A 15,576-nucleotide genomic window follows, 5' to 3' on the forward strand; every position below is an offset into this window, starting at 1 on the left:
GATCACTCGAGCCTAGGAGTTTGAGGTTGCAGTGAGCTATGATGATGCCACTGCACTCTACCCAGGGTGACACAGTGAGACTCTGTCTCAAAAAAAAAAAAAAAAAATACCGTTAAGAATATTTTTTTTAAAACTCATACCAGATAAATACCTCCCAAAGGAATGGTCGAGTGATTAACAATAGGGCTCTGAGATTCGATTGTCTGTGTTAAAATCCCAGCTGTGGTTCTTACTAGCTACGTGCTTGCTAGTGTGTCACTGAAACTCTCAGTGCGTCTTTTGTGTACCTGTAAGATGGAGATTTTACTACCTTTCTTAAGGGGTTGCTGTGATGATTCAGTTCAATCATTCATCTGAAGCACTTAACACAGTGCCTTACACATACTGAACACAAGGTGCACGTGAGCTCCGATTACATTCTTCCCTGTGAGTCCCCTCCCTGTACTGCCTTGTTCATCTCTGCTTAATTCTTTTTTTTTTTTGAGACACAGTCTCACTCTGTTGCCCAGGCTACAGTGTCATGGCATCAGCCTAACTAACTCACAGCAACCTCAAACTCCTGGGCTCAAGAAATCCTACTGCCTCGGCCTCCCGAGTAGCTGGGACTATAGGCATGCGCCACCATGCCTGGCTAATTTTTTCTATATATTTTTAGTTGTCCAGTTAATTTCTTTCTATTTTTTAATAGAGACAGGGTCTCACTCTTGCTCAGGCTGGTCTTGAACTCCTGACCTTGAGCGATCCTCCCGCCTCGGCCTCCCAGAGTGCTAGGATTACAGGTGTGAGCCACTGCACCCGGCCTCTGCTTAATTCTTAATAAATACTTGGGTGTGTATGTGGTGGTCCCTGCCTAGACTGTCCTTGCCCCCCATTCACTTGTGTAAATCCTGCATGTCCCTCTCACAGAGCCCTCCTAGGTCAGCCCAGCCTCATGGACACCATGGTTGTTGTCTGTTGTGTTCTCTGCCTCTCTCTTCTCTGAGTACTCAGTTCCTTGCGTAGAAAACTGCCTCCGCGGCACCTGGTAGGCTTCCTCAGGGCAGGAACACTGGCTGGAATAAAGGAAACAACCAGTGAAAGCTCAAACAATGAGAAGAATCCAGTTAAGCGGAGCCTTTAGGTTTTGTAGAGAAAGTCAGATACAAGCTGGGTTTGGGCTGGAGGGTAAAGCCCTCTGAGTTTCGAGGACATCACGTCCGAAGAGCTAGAGAAATTTAGGAGCCCCAGGACAGTCACTGGGTTAAGTTCACTGGAGCAATGAGTTGAGAAAACAGATGAAATTCTCATGAGGCCCCAGATATTCATGTCTGCTTGAAGTTTCTGACTCATGCCTTTGACTTTGAGGTCCTGGATAAGGATTAGTTCTGGGCTGGAAAATCTAGTCATGAGACTGTCACATTCGGATCCAAGGGGCCCGGATCATCCAGGTTGTGATGACTCATTTTCAAGTGGTCTGGACTATTCCCTATAAAAAGAAGAGCAGGGGTAGGGACACTTTTCTCCTCTTTCAAAGGCTTTACCCCTTTCTTTCCTTCGCTTTCTCATCTAGTTGAATGCCCAGAGTGGCTGCATTTCTGAGCTATACCCACGATGTTTGGGATAACAAATCTCAGGCTATTGTAGGGAGGTCAACCTGAAGTCAGCCAGCTTGTCTAAAGGGATTGTACTGTATTTTCTCACTTCCAATCACACTCTCCTTGGGGACTGTGTGACTTCTGTCTGCCTGACAGCTGACCTCCGTGTCCGAGTGCAGGTCTCCCTCCCAGGCACCTGTTAGAGATTCATAGCCGTGGTCCAACCTCTTATGCCTTCCATAGCCACAGTATTTTGCAGATATCATTAATATCACTTTAATGATATCCCTGAGGTGTAAGTATTCTAAAGGATTTCCTTAAAAAGAGCTCCTTAAAGGAAAAATTAAATTTAGGTTCAAAGTAGTTTTAGTATTGGGTATTTTATTGTACTCTAATTACTGAAAAAATTAAAACTGATCTATAGGATTTAATTAATAGAATATCCATTTGATGGGAATTCTGATTTTGTTCATTATAAATAGAAGTATATTATATTTGATAGCACTTGATTTTGAGGCTTTACTAAATTCTATCTTTTTTTTTTTTTTTTGGGACAGAGTCTCACTCTGTTGCCCAGGCTAGAGTGCCGTGGCGTCAGCCTAGCCCACAGCAATCTCAAACTTCTGGGCTCAAGCAATCCTCCTGCCTCAGCCTCCCGAGTAGCTGGGACTACAGGCATGCGCCACCATGCCCGGCTAATTTTTTTTCTATATATTTTTAGTTGTCCAGCTAATTTCTTTCTATTTTTTAGTAGAGACAGGGTCTTGCTCTTGCTCAGGCTGGTCTCGAACTCCTGAGCTCAAGCCATCAGCCCACTTTAGCCTCTCAGAGTGCTAGGATTACTGGTGTGAGCCACCGCGCCCAGCCTAAATTCGATATTGTTGTGGCTGGAAGAGACCAAGACAGGTTAAGCATCCCAGATCTGAAAATCTGAAATCCAAAATGCTCCAAAATTTGAAAATTTTGAGGGCCAACATGATACTCAAAGTAAATGCTCCTTGGAACATTTCAGATTTTGAATTTTCAGATTAGGAATGCTGAATCAGTAAGTATAAGGCAAATATTCCAAACAATTCAAAAATACATCCCAAGTCCAAAATGCTTCTGGTCCCAGACATTTTGGATGAGGGATACTCAACCCGTATTGAAATGAAAGCCAAAGACTGATGCTGCAGAGGAACAGAATCAAGAGTTGGCAGAGTGGGCTGGCTACAGCTTTATGCAAGTGAGGTTGGGGCTGTGAGGGACCCGACAGAGGAGTTGCAGGCATTGCGTAGGTCATTGGATTGGTTGATTTTTATTTTATTTTATTTTTTTATTTTTAATTATTTGGACTGGTTGATTTTTTTTTTTTTTTTAATGAGACAGAGTCTTGCTATGTCACCCTGGCTAGAGTGCAGTGGTGTCATCTGTGGCTCACAGCAACCTCAAACTCCTGGGCTCAAGTGATCCTCCTGCCTCAGCCTCCCGAGCAGCTGAGACTACAGGAGTGCACCACCACACCCAGCTAATTTTTCTATTTTTAGTAGAGATGGGGTCTCGCTCTTGCTCAGGCTGGTCCCGAATTCTTGGTCTCACGTGATCCTCTCGCCTCAGCCTCCCAGAGTGCTAGGATTATGGGCATGAGCCACCATGCCCGGTCTTGGACTAGTTGATTTTTAACATCGATTCCAACCTTTAGATTAAATTAGAGTTCAACCTACTCAGTTTAAGATGGAGAAACTGAGGGCCAGAGAAATTTAGTGAGTTGTCATGGAGCTTGCAAATAACAGAGGCAGGACCCCCAGTCAGGCCTGCTAATAATCTGCGTTGAAGGTAGAATGTGGAACTTTCCCCCAAGCCCTTTCTCACTGTCCTGTCTGCACATTTTAACCCCTGCTTCTGCTGAGCAGGTGCTGTTGAACCTTTCTGTCCTAACTCAGGGACTCTTTTTGCCTGGAATCGGGGTTAAATCCAGTTACTGCTTCACAACCACCTCAGGGGACATGTAAAGTTGACCCGTAGCTATTAAAATTCAGGATAATTTTGATGGTTGAGATGTATTCTTATTCGCTGAAATTAATTATTCTACAACCTGGCAGCTTCTGTCTAATCCTAGCTCACCCAGTTAATTCTTTTATGTCACACTAAATTATCCCATCTCTTTGTCAGGAAGGCAGGATAACATTGTGGTTAAGGAACAGACTGGGTAGCACGTGGACATGGGTTTAAGCCTTACCTCCGTGCTGGCTAATTGTGTCATCCGCTGTTTTATTGAGCTAGAGAGAACTATGGCAGGAGACACAGAAACTTAAGTCCCACTTGCCTCTGTATGTTTTCTTATGCTATGGTGAAAAGAAGGTGCTCTGTTAAATGCTTAAGACAGAAGAGTCTGCAAAGTTATTCTCGGAAATTAAATATTTAAATTAAATAAAAAACTAAAATCAAAAAATAAAAGTTAAAAAAATTGAGAATTTGGAGACTATTAAAAAAAGCTATGTTCTAAGCAGCTCTGCAGTCCCTTTCCTGCTTAACCTGATGTGTTGCAAAGATCACCAGATTTGTTCCCAAGTGCAATCTACATCATCAAAGGAGCTAAGAGGCAATTTACTTTTTCATCATAGGACATTGGTCTGATCGTGCAACCTCTGCAGCTCTGTCTGTCTTCAATTTCAAGAATTGCAAAGCGTGCTGTTTTCTGCACATATAAACAGAGAACTTAATTCACCAATGAACATCTTGCTTTGAATATATCTAATAGTTTTTCCCCAGGGTTTCAAATTTCCCAAACCCACGAAAACAGAAAAGCCCTAATTGAGAGAGGGCTGTCTCTCGCAGCCGAATGCCTTCTGCTGACTTTGTAATGGTTTTCTGGCTTTGGGGATCCATGCTTGCTATTTGCTTTTGGAGGTTTTCTCTCTTCGTGCTGATTTGCTTGGAAGTAGGGTTTGCATATGTGCCACATCCGTGGACCCACAGGGTGTGCTCAGCTGTGTGGTAGGAACGCTGATGCGAGCTCTGCTCCCAGTTCTTCAAACAACATTCGAGATTCTCATGATTTGACATCGTTCATAAGCAAATTCAGCCGAATTTATGTGGCTTTTTCAGGTTAAACCCACTTTGAGTACACAGTGCATAGGCGGTAATAGACGGTTTTATACAGAATATTCTAGCTTTGTGAAGAGGTTACCTGCCACACAATAGGTGTTCAGAGTCTGCATGTTTGTAAGAAGACATGTTGAAGAAGAAGTTGAATGAAATGACATACGAGAAGTTTATAGATTCTGAGATTTTCATGAATTTCCCAGGCTTTAACTATAAATTTCCATTATTTTAGTAAAATGAGCCTTCATTAGTTGGACTGCCAGGAAAGAGAGAGTAGGGGATTTGGATGATTTATCTTTACAAATAATTTGGGGGAAAGAAGTTAATGAGAACAATGTATTTGCAAAGGCCCTCAATCAGTATCAAATGAACCTAATTTGTTAATAACTGGCATGCTTCCTTGTACCACATGAAGAGAATTGTATGTGAAGATTTATTGAATTTTTGGTTTTTTTCTTGTTGTTTTATTTTATTAACTGTACTAAAAATGCCTTGTTGCTTTCGAAGATTGAATTTCAAACCCATTTAAGAGCAATAAAATCATCATAAAAGTCAGCAGAGCTTGAAGAAAGCTCGGTAAACCTGACTTAAGCTTAATGAACAAATTGTCATGAAGATTAATTCCTAGCTATATATTTCTACACTAGAGTTTCACAAATCTCCTTTGAAATTTGGTCTGCTACATGGAGAAGTTGCATGTTTCTGATACTCTTCTTCCTTTCCAGAAACAAGCCAATGACCTTGTGAGCACCTTGATGAAATGCACACCCCACTACATTCGCTGCATCAAACCAAACGAAACCAAGAAGCCCAGAGACTGGGAGGAAAGCAGGTACGGAGCAGCAGCAGGTGGGGGCCGACGCCGCGCAGGTGGCCCTGGCATGTTCTTCCCTTTGCTCAAGATGAGCCATCCTAGGCCATAGGCAGGAGCGGTTCAAATTGCCCACACATGTCCTGTCCTGTGTCTTCCCTTTTTCAGGAAGAAGGCTATATGTTTTTTCCCCTCCTCGTCTTTTCCTAAAATGTTAGTAGTGCCATTCAGCTCAGAATTAGCAATTTATAATGTTGATCTTGGCTACTGTTGGGGCCCATGGAAAGAAAACAAAACAAAACCTTCATCCCACAGAGTCATGATGGTTTTAAAATTAGTCTGAGGCTCTGTGTAGACATTCTTAGCACACTCAGCCCCTGATCGGCACCCACGGGATGTGGCCTGGAATGCTTAGCTCGCGGTTGAAAGTGAAGGGCCCAGGAGCTGGTTGAAACGCAATCTGTCATTTACTGTACCTCATGAGGACACTGGGGACACGCTGGAGGCTCTGTAATTCCCCCTAAGCTCTGTGTTGGTGAGCAGAGCGACCCTCTGGGAGGGAAGATGCCAAAGGGAAGCGTGGAGCAGGAGAATGCAGGGAGCCCTTTCCTCCCTGACTTCTGGGGAAGCCTGCATCACTGTTCCTCCTACAGCTGGCATTTAGGGACGTGGCCTGGGCAGGCGGAAAGGGGGGTGTTGAGCAGGAAAATGTTAAGGTGATGTTTAGAGGGTGTGGTTTTTGTGTCCAGCTGGAGGATGCAGACACACATGGCTAGGAGGCCTGGTCTCACCGTCCTGAGGAACATGGGCAGGGTGCGCTGGGGACAGGCAAACTGCAGACAGGACTCTGGCCATTGTCACCAGATAACCGCGGCCCAGGATGTCAGCCTGCTAGAATCATTACCTCTTGTCTTCTCTCTTGGAAAAAAGAAGATAGACTCTTAGGTGTCAAGTGACTAAATCAAGGTTTAACTTCAACGGGAAGACCAGGATTAAAATTCATAGCTGCTGTTTACCTCCTCTGAGAGACAAATGCAGGTCCATGCCTCATCCTGCCAGCAAGATCCTTTCTAAACCATGCAGACAGATAATGCTGGATCCTTTATAGGAGGGAAAAGATAAAAGAGTGAGGAAAAAACCCAGGTCAAGCATTCACCGTCTGCAGGTTCTTTCTGGTTAATGCTTCGTGGTGTGGTCTGTTCTCTCCCCTTGAGAGGCCCTGCTGCTGGGGCGTAGGAGCCTCTCCATCTCGCCAATTCGCAATCATCTCATCAGTAGATGCCTATGCCTAAGGCATCTTCTCTATTGAATATCTGAAATTTTTCAATTTAACTGTAATCTGAGATTCCTCCTACAATATTCTCCATCAGTGATATTCAGGCCCTGACGTGAAACTCACAGCTCCTAAGGTGAGCAGTCCGTCTTCGGGTGATTCTTACTGTTAGGGGCCTCTACAGTCCTTCTCTAGGTCACTTATGCTAATCCGAGGTCTCCAATCTGCTGTAAGAATGGTTCTCATTGCTTTTCCACTTGAGGCATCGTGTCTCCCCCGAATCTTCTCTTCCACGGGCTTATCCCCTCATTTCCCTCAACAGTTCCTCTGGGATGTGCAATGTGACTGTCCCCCTTCTTGGTCATTTTCCTGGGTGTGCTTAAACTGGCTTCTGCTTTTCAGAACGTCAGTTTCTCCATTGAGGCCAAGAGTGCAGCAGCATTGTCACCCGTTCCCACCTAAAGAGAAAAAATGCCTTCTTCCCTGTTAGCCGGTCAAGTGTTGATTTTTGTTTCCAGTAGGATCGCTTTCTGGGATTCCACCCTTGATCTTGGTTCAGGTTTATTGTGTGACAGATGGTTTCACTCCATCGTGAGCGTGGAACGTTGGGGTCCGAGAAAGGGCAGTGTGCTTCGCTGGCAGGGATTACACGCTCCATTGAAGTTCTTGGTGGAGAGGGTTACTCATTCCACAAGTTTATGGGGGGTGGGGTGGGTTTTTTTTTCTTTTCCTGTTGCAAATATGTTTTTGTTTGGTTGCTGGCAAAGTTGCTTGCCCTGGATTCTGAGTTGCTGCCCTCAGAGTTCTCGAGCCTTGACCTACTTGAGTTAATGGCTGAGGACAGATTTGGACAGGACTCCGCCCAGAGGTGGAGTTGGCACAACCGAGGGAACAACTGGGCATTGTCCGGCCAATGGCTACCGAGGAGGGGACGGTGCTCCAGGAAAAAGCTAAAACCAACTTGGGTCCCTGTGGCGACATGAAATTTTAAATATTTTTAACAAGATTTGCTAGACCGATTGTCCTGCTGATGGAGGAAGTTATAAGGAATAAAACAATGTTTTCACATGAGGAATATTCTTCCCCATGTGATTCATGGGAAAGGAACCTTTCTGCTTGAATTAGTGGGTGATGCGTTCCCTGCCTCAAAAAGCTTGGTTGGAGCGAAGCCAGTGTTTATGAAAAGTACTTTAAAATAAGCAAATACCTGAAATGGGCAACCTCATGTGTATTTTTCTTACTAGAGAAAAGGCCAGTGGTGGGTTTTAGATTTGGAGGATGGGAGAAAGGAAGATTAATTATTTTCCTGAATGATTATTTTATCTCTCTGTCTCTCTCTCTCTGGCTTTTCCTGGCAAATGTGAATATTGAATATTCACTCTCTCATATAAAGGTTTTTCAAGAGGTAATTATCTTGAAGGTTGAAGGAATCACCATTTCTGGATGTTGGCTCTAGTACAACCCATCAGACTGGGGACTTTCAAACAGCCCTCACTGTGTGACCTCACCCCCCCATCACAGTCAAGGCTGCACCCCTCTCCGAGCTTCCTTTGTCACCCTGCCACCCTGCACCCCTGGCCTTTCCCATCCCTGTGCCTTTGCTTTCCTGGTGCCCTCTGCTTCTTCTCCACTGCACCTGCTGGATTCAACTCATCTTTCCAGGCCCAGGCACACAGCACTGCTGCTGAGAATCCTCCTGCTGTGAAAATGCATTTTCTTTACTATTTCCTTGCCTTGATTTGCTTATTGTACCTGGAAACATATTAGAATACTAACATGTTTATATCACTCATGCCAGGAAGTAAGTGCTTTAGATGGAAGGTACCCACCTAGAAATTTAGCATATATGTCACCAACTCCATTTTACAGGAGAGGAAACTGAGGCACAGAGAAGTTGCATGATGGCAGAGCCAGGGGTATTCCAGACATCTGGCGCTGGAACCCTTGTGTTGTCTGCGTGGGTTCCAGGAGGAATCGTAGCACTGTCCTTTTTTGGTTTCCCCAGCACCTTGCGTAGAGACCAGGTGTGACTGGCACAGAGACATCAGCAAGTATGAGGCTTAGTGGGACATGATGGTTTCTAGGAGAGCCTTGCTGGGCAGACAGCTGTCGAGAACCTGCATGAAACTGTAACGAGGATGCTACTAATTGCCTTTTCTGCACAGCAGATCAGGGAAAGCCCATTGTTTGGAACCCATCATTAGCGCAGATAACCCAGAACATACCGAATGGGGAGCGTGAGGGGCTGCCTTCCTAATGCAGCACATTTTTCACATCCCGTCTTCAAGTCAGAGAGAGAGTTTACTTTTTATTTCTAATTTTCCACAAATATCATGTTTCTAAGTGTCTGTATTCAGCCTGCCGGTACAGTACACAGCCCAGGCCCTGTTTATCTCCCCAGAGTGGACGATCAGAGTCGAGTGTTCAGGATCTGTCGCTCAGCGTCCGGGACACTGTGCTTCTCAGCAAGGGGTGGGTCTTCACCATGTACGTGTCCCTGCTCTGCCCCAGCCCCGCCAGGCAACCAAACCGATGTCTCTAAGGTGTAGGGCATGGGGCTGTTTTTCTAATATGAAAATCTTTACGTGCAAGAACATCAATCTAATAGTTCTCTGTAACCATTTTCCAAAATACTTCATGTTTGCTAGTGTTCAAAAACCAACTAAAACTACCATGGAGATATATTTTTAGACCATTTTTAGCATAGACATTTGAAATTAATAGTTTTCTACACCCTTTCTTAACTTGTATTAGAAAAGCCTGAAAGTGTGGTCCCATTAAGTCTAGAATCAATATTAAATTTAAGTTCAATAAAAAAAGCAACTCTAGCATCATTTAAGTTGAAAGTTAAACGTTCTTTCCTTTAGCCTTTTAAAAAAATCAATATCTTTGTTCATAATCTGGGTGATAGGTATATGGGTTTTTGTTTTGCTATTACTCTCTGAAAGAGATATGTGATACCCTGTTGTGTAATTGCTGTGTTTCAATAAAATATTTTAAAATTAGCCTTATGTAATCTGAGAGGTCAGCTCACTGTGTGAACATTATAAATCATAGTCTTTTTCACGTTTCTCTGCAGCCTGGAATTGAGGGCTCGGGAGGGGAGGAATTATTGGTAAGAATTTTAGGCAAAAGGATTACCCGATAATACCGAGGCCCCATTCTCTCCTTTGCAGGGTAAAGCATCAAGTAGAATATCTGGGTCTGAAGGAAAACATTCGCGTGAGAAGAGCTGGCTATGCCTATCGGCGTGTCTTCCAAAAATTCCTGCAGAGGTAATGACATGGTGACTCTCGACCTTTTTTATTAAACAGGTTTATCAAGTTATAATCCACACACCATGTAGTTCACCCCCTTCAAGTCTACAATTCAGTGGCTTTTCACACATTCATAGAGTTGTGCATCCATCACCACAATTAATTTTAGAACATTTTTTACTCTGAAAAGAAGTCTTGGTCCCCTTTGCTCTCGGGCCCAGATTCTCCCCAGCCCCCTGCCCTAGGCAGTCACTAATCCACTTTCTGTCTGTATAGATTTGCCTGTGCTGGGCTTTTCATATAAATAGAATCATGTGTGTGTCCTTTGTGACTGGCTTTTCACTGTACATTGTTACATGTCTGCACTGCGTCCCTACTTGTCGCAGAATATCCCGTGATGTGCACATACCACACTTTACTTGTTCATTCGTCCGTTGAGAGGCATCAGTTGTTGTCACTCTTTGGATGTTGGGAATAGTGCTGCTATGGAAATTTGTGTACAAGCTTTGTGTGTTCATATGGTTTCATTTCTTGTGGGTATCTATCTAAAAATGGAATTGCTGGGTCCTGTGGTAACTCTATGTTTAGCCTTTTTGAGGAGCTGCCAGATTGTTTTCTGAAGTGGCTGCACCATTTTCCATTCCCATCAGCAGCATCGGAGGGTTCTAATTTATCCCAATCCTTGCCAACATAAGCTGTTATCTCACCATCCCAGTGGATGTGAAGCAGTGTCTCATTGTGATTTGGATTTGCAGTTCCCAGATGGCAGCTGATATTGAGCATCTGATATTAGCCATTTGTATTTCCTCTTTGGAGAAATGTCTGTTCACATCCTTTGCCCATTTTTTAATTGGGCATTTTATCTTTTTATTATTGAGTTGTAGAAGAATTTGTTTTACCATTATTTATTGTATAATAAACCAGTGGCCACAAGTGTTCAGTAGGCTGTCTGTTTAGTGCAACGCATAAGTTCAGGAATTCATGCTAACTGTGACACAGGAGGGCTGAGGTTAAGCTTGACTGAGCAAATTAACAGTATGAAGACAATTTCAGGAAAATATTTGACCCACTTAAGAAAATAAGCTTAAAATATTTAACCTCAAATTTTTTTAGACAACCCATGTATAAATTTAAACTGATTTTTGTATTTCCTGTAAAATGTATTTGGCAGGACCTATACTTACATTGTTCTCCTTTTGTGTTGTTTTTGAAAAGGATAAAATTTAGTGTCCTTAAAACATGACATCACTCTAACTTCTCTAATGATTCCATGGAGTTCCACTGTATTTTCCACATCTAGTTCATTTCCTTTAAGAAAGAGGAAAGCTAAAAAATTAGAAAAGAAAAAAGGAGAAGTAAAAGAAGAAGGAAGCTAAATTTAGCGTTTTAATCAGAAAACAATTATGTCTTCCTGGTATGTGACATCCTGGCAGGATGTAAGGATTTTTTTTAATTCAAATTTTCTGTAACAAAGAACTAGCAAACTGAAGAGGTTAATTGCTGTCTTTGAAATCGAGTACATTTTTTTAGAGACTGGGTCTCGCTCTGTCGCCCAGGCTGGAGTGCAGTGGCGTGATCCTAGCTCACTGCAGCCTTGAACTCCTGCGCTCACGCGATCCTCCCACTTCAGCCTCCCCAGTACAGGTGTGAGCCACTGTGCCCATCTGCAATCCAAAACTTGTAATAAGAATTCTTCCTTTAGGGCCACTGTTTCTTGTGCCATGAGATTAGGACAGCTGACCCACCATTTAGAGGTTTTAAAAAAGGGCCAATCATTCCATACAATAAAGCCTCCTTAACTCAGTCCCCACACATTCGTTTCCCAATACTTTTGTAGGTGAGTTAGACGAGGAATAAAATTCACCCTCATTCTTCTCTGAATCGAAGGGGCCAGTACAACTCTAGTGTAAGTAAAACTATATGAAAGAAGTATTTAGGAAGTTGACAAAATTAATTTGTAGAGCTTTTGCATCACTATAGCATCATCCATTTGCTGACAAACAACTGAGATGTTAATTATAAGATTTTGATCTTCCTTAAACAGATCAGTGTAACACTAGCTTAGAACAGGGTTTCTCGACCTCAATGATTGATATTACAGGCTGGATGATCCTTTGCTGTGAGGGGCTGTCCTGTGTGTTGTAGGGTATATAGCAGCCTTCTTGGCCTCCACGCAGCAAGTGCCAGCAAGTGCACCCTCCCCACCAAATTGTGACACTGAAAAGTATATCCAGATATTGCCTAATGTTCTCCGGGAGGCACAGCCAGCTGAGAACCACTGGCTTAAAGTTTTCTGCAAAACTTACTTTTTTGGGGGGAAGGGAGAAATACCCTTTTTTAATTAAGAGGAAAAAATTCAAATACAAGAAATAGTGAATGAAAAAGTATTTCCTCTATATTTCTTTAATTTAGAAAGGCTTGCCCTCCAGCAGTTCCAAAGCATTTTGCAATTTTATCCTCCTTCACTATTTTTCATGTACATAAAGTCTCCTATTTAATATTTGCAAATTCTCTCTAATGGGCATTACTATTAAAAACTGTGGCTGAGTGTGGTGGCACACGCCTGTATAATCCCAGCATTTTGGGCAGTCGAGACAGGAGGATTACTTGAGGGCAGGAGTTTAATACCAGCCTGGTCAACATAGTGAGTGCCTATGTCTACAAAAAAATAAGAAAAACTATCCAGGAATGGTGGTGCACACCTATAGTCCCAGCTACTGGGGAAGCTGAGGCAGGAGGATCACTTGAATCCAGGAGTTTAAGGTTACATTGAGCTGTGATTGTACCATTGCACTCCAGCCCCGGTAAAAGTGAGACCCTGTCTAAAAAAAAAAAAAAAAAAAGGTAGAAAAATAAGAATTGATCAGACCTTTTTAAAATTTAATCTTTTTTTTTTTTTTTAAGAAACTAATTCTGAAAGACCTCCTTCTTTCCTACACTATTTAAAAATCCAACCAGACTTCCATCCACAATGCTGTGAGTTGTGAGGTCGAGGGAGAGCAGGAAGTTCATGCAATCCTTTTAGGATCTAAGGGGCCCCGAGCAGGCTGTGATGCTTGTTTGCAACAGCTCCTTCAAGGAGCTGTGAAATGACCTCTTTGATTATCCAGAACTTTCCGAGTACCGTGCCAGCTCACGATTGCGTGCACGGTACTTCATGCTGTGTTTCACACTGAGTAGGCATTTAATGAAATCTGTTATGCCCCTTATGTTGAGGAACTGTCGTTGAAGTGATTCTGTCCTTGAGTGCCTCTCTTCTTAGCTCTCCCGCTGTGGACTTTTCCTTTCAGAAAAGACCAATAGCCTTATCGTGTAAAAAAGTGGGCTTTTTTTATTGTCATATTTCTCTTGGTTTGAGAATACCGGGAGGAGACTCAAAATAAAGTTTGGAAAGAAATTTATTTTTAAATAAAAAATACATTTTCAGTCCCCCACACTGTATTTCAGACTGTTATTGAAGCAGTCCACTCAAAAGTGACTTGAAGTCCAGATATGTCCATCGGCAGGGAATATTTCTCCAGAGACAATACCATTTTCCATAAGGTATATGAGTCTGGGATCTTGGCCGGGCAGAATTCTTCCAAAGTCTGCCACTGTCTCATTCTGTGTTGCCCTGTATGTAATTGAACCATCTCATCCCTTTATTCTCTCCAAGGCTGAGAGGAAAGACTGTGTTTATAAGTTTTCTTTCTAGGTGTCCACCCAGTGGCTGCCAAGTGGGAAACAGAAAGTAAAAACCTGAAGGGAAAGGATATATTAATACCCAGCACAACTATCCACACATGCATGTATTATACAGCCTCCTTAGAAAGGAAGCTCACAGGCCTAAACAGAGCAATGACTCAGACACTCCTAGAGCACAGTGGTGGCTTAGAAAGTAGTTTGTGTGTTTAGTGTGTGTTCATTTCCTCTCTGGAAAATCCTTTATATTGTATTTATCACAACCATCCCTCTTGACTGAGTATTTATTGGAGAACAAAAATCAAAAGATGCTAAATTCCTCCACCTCTGAGCCATGTGCTCTCGAAGTAAATCCTGCACTACTTTAAGCAATAGTAGGAAGAACCCTCTTTTGCCATCTTCCCACTACAACTTTCATGCCTTCAAAAAGTGTTAAAAAACTGTTAGAAATGGCAGCCACGTTGAGTCTTGGAAAATATCTTTAAATTCTCCAGAAAACACCTCTCTGGGCTAGACAACGTGTGTTTCTTACTGCAGTTGGGAGAAATAAGCCCAAATACGGATTCTGATCCTCAGCAAGAAAAATGGGGTGGAAACATAAGAGATTTGCAAAGTTTATCTTGTGGCACAATTCGAACTTCCTCACAAGCATTCTCTTCCTTTGACCTTGACTCAGCCTCTCAGAATGTGGGTGTGGTGAAGGGGTGCCTTGCCAGGAAAGGCATTTCGTACCACAGCCAAGAGAGGAGAGAGAACAGGAAGCCCAGGGACGTGGAGTGGTAGAGTATCCCACTGGCTGCCAGGATCTTTATGTGCTTGGAGGTCAGAAACATACTTAATGCCCAGTGCCAGCAGCAGCGAGTCCCTGGGGTCTGAGCTGCGTTTCCTTGGAGAAGGAAACATTGGATCAGCAATTAGGAGATAACAGGGAACCTACGAGTCTAAGGGCAGGGAAGAGAATTCTAGGCAGAAGAGAACAGGCAGCACAAAGGCTTTGAGAGGAAATATTGGCATATTTGAGTTTTAAACTGAAAATGCCTGATGAAAGGAGTGTTAGCTATTACCACTGTCTCTCCAAAATTATCATGGGCACCAACTGGGCAGTGGCACCGTTGCCTTGTGCAACCTGTTCCCACCCCAGGCTATCCTGGAAAAAGATCAGAGTGAATGGGTTGTACTTAAAGGGAGAGCACTGATCTAGAATTGTGTCCCGGCCTCTCCAGCGGGATCCCGAAGGGTGGGGTGAGGATGCATCAGGCTTCCTGGGAGCAAAGGAAGCACTGGCAAAGCCCATGTGTTCCCTCATTGCTGCAGGGCCTGTCAGGATAAGGGAGAGAAAAGTCTGGAAAGTTCCTTACTATAAAAAAAATCAAATGAGAGAAATGCAGCTTTGTTTTTATAGGGAAAAAATGTGAATTACAATAGAGACCTATCTGCAGTTGCACAATAAAGGTATTTGGGTTTATAATTTTGATTAGATCAAGCCAGGCAAAATTGCGCTTTTAGAAACCTGTCACCTGGAAGATCTAGTCTTTTCTTTCTCACTCCTACCCTCTGTGAACTTTTCTCCCTTGTCCAGTTAGATGACCAGTACCTTCCTATGTGTTCACCAACTCCCCCAATCACATCTAGAAAGGCTCTGCGGTCAGTCATTTATATGTGGCTTAATTTATTTAACTTCATTTATACCACATATGAAATTTAGTCATACTAACATGTGGCTTCAGCTAGGCATTTTTATATTTAAGCTTTTTATCTCTAATTAGGATTTACTTCTCCAGGAAATTTATGATGTTGCTAGGCAAGGTGTGGATTTGGGGGTGTCGGGGAGCAGAGAGGGCTCCTAGAATCAGCTGAGTCCCAACCAGCTGGCCGGAGGGGAGCCCTGTACCGCCA

The 15,576-nt window shown here is 43.1% G+C and overlaps 1 protein-coding gene across 1 annotated transcript in view; it reads left to right on the forward strand.

Annotated features, from left to right (window-relative positions):
* MYO1E (myosin IE) overlaps positions 1-15,576 on the forward strand; it is a 192,919-nt gene that overhangs the window by 136,573 nt on the left and 40,770 nt on the right. The window contains exons 17-18 of the mRNA XM_069483352.1: positions 5,384-5,490; positions 9,919-10,017. Of these exons, the coding sequence (XP_069339453.1) occupies positions 5,384-5,490; positions 9,919-10,017 (206 nt within the window). The remainder of the gene's footprint in view (positions 1-5,383; positions 5,491-9,918; positions 10,018-15,576) is intronic.

The sequence above is a fragment of the Eulemur rufifrons genome, chromosome 2, assembly GCF_041146395.1.
Source record: "Eulemur rufifrons isolate Redbay chromosome 2, OSU_ERuf_1, whole genome shotgun sequence".
Classification (NCBI taxonomy): Eukaryota; Metazoa; Chordata; class Mammalia; order Primates; family Lemuridae; genus Eulemur; species Eulemur rufifrons.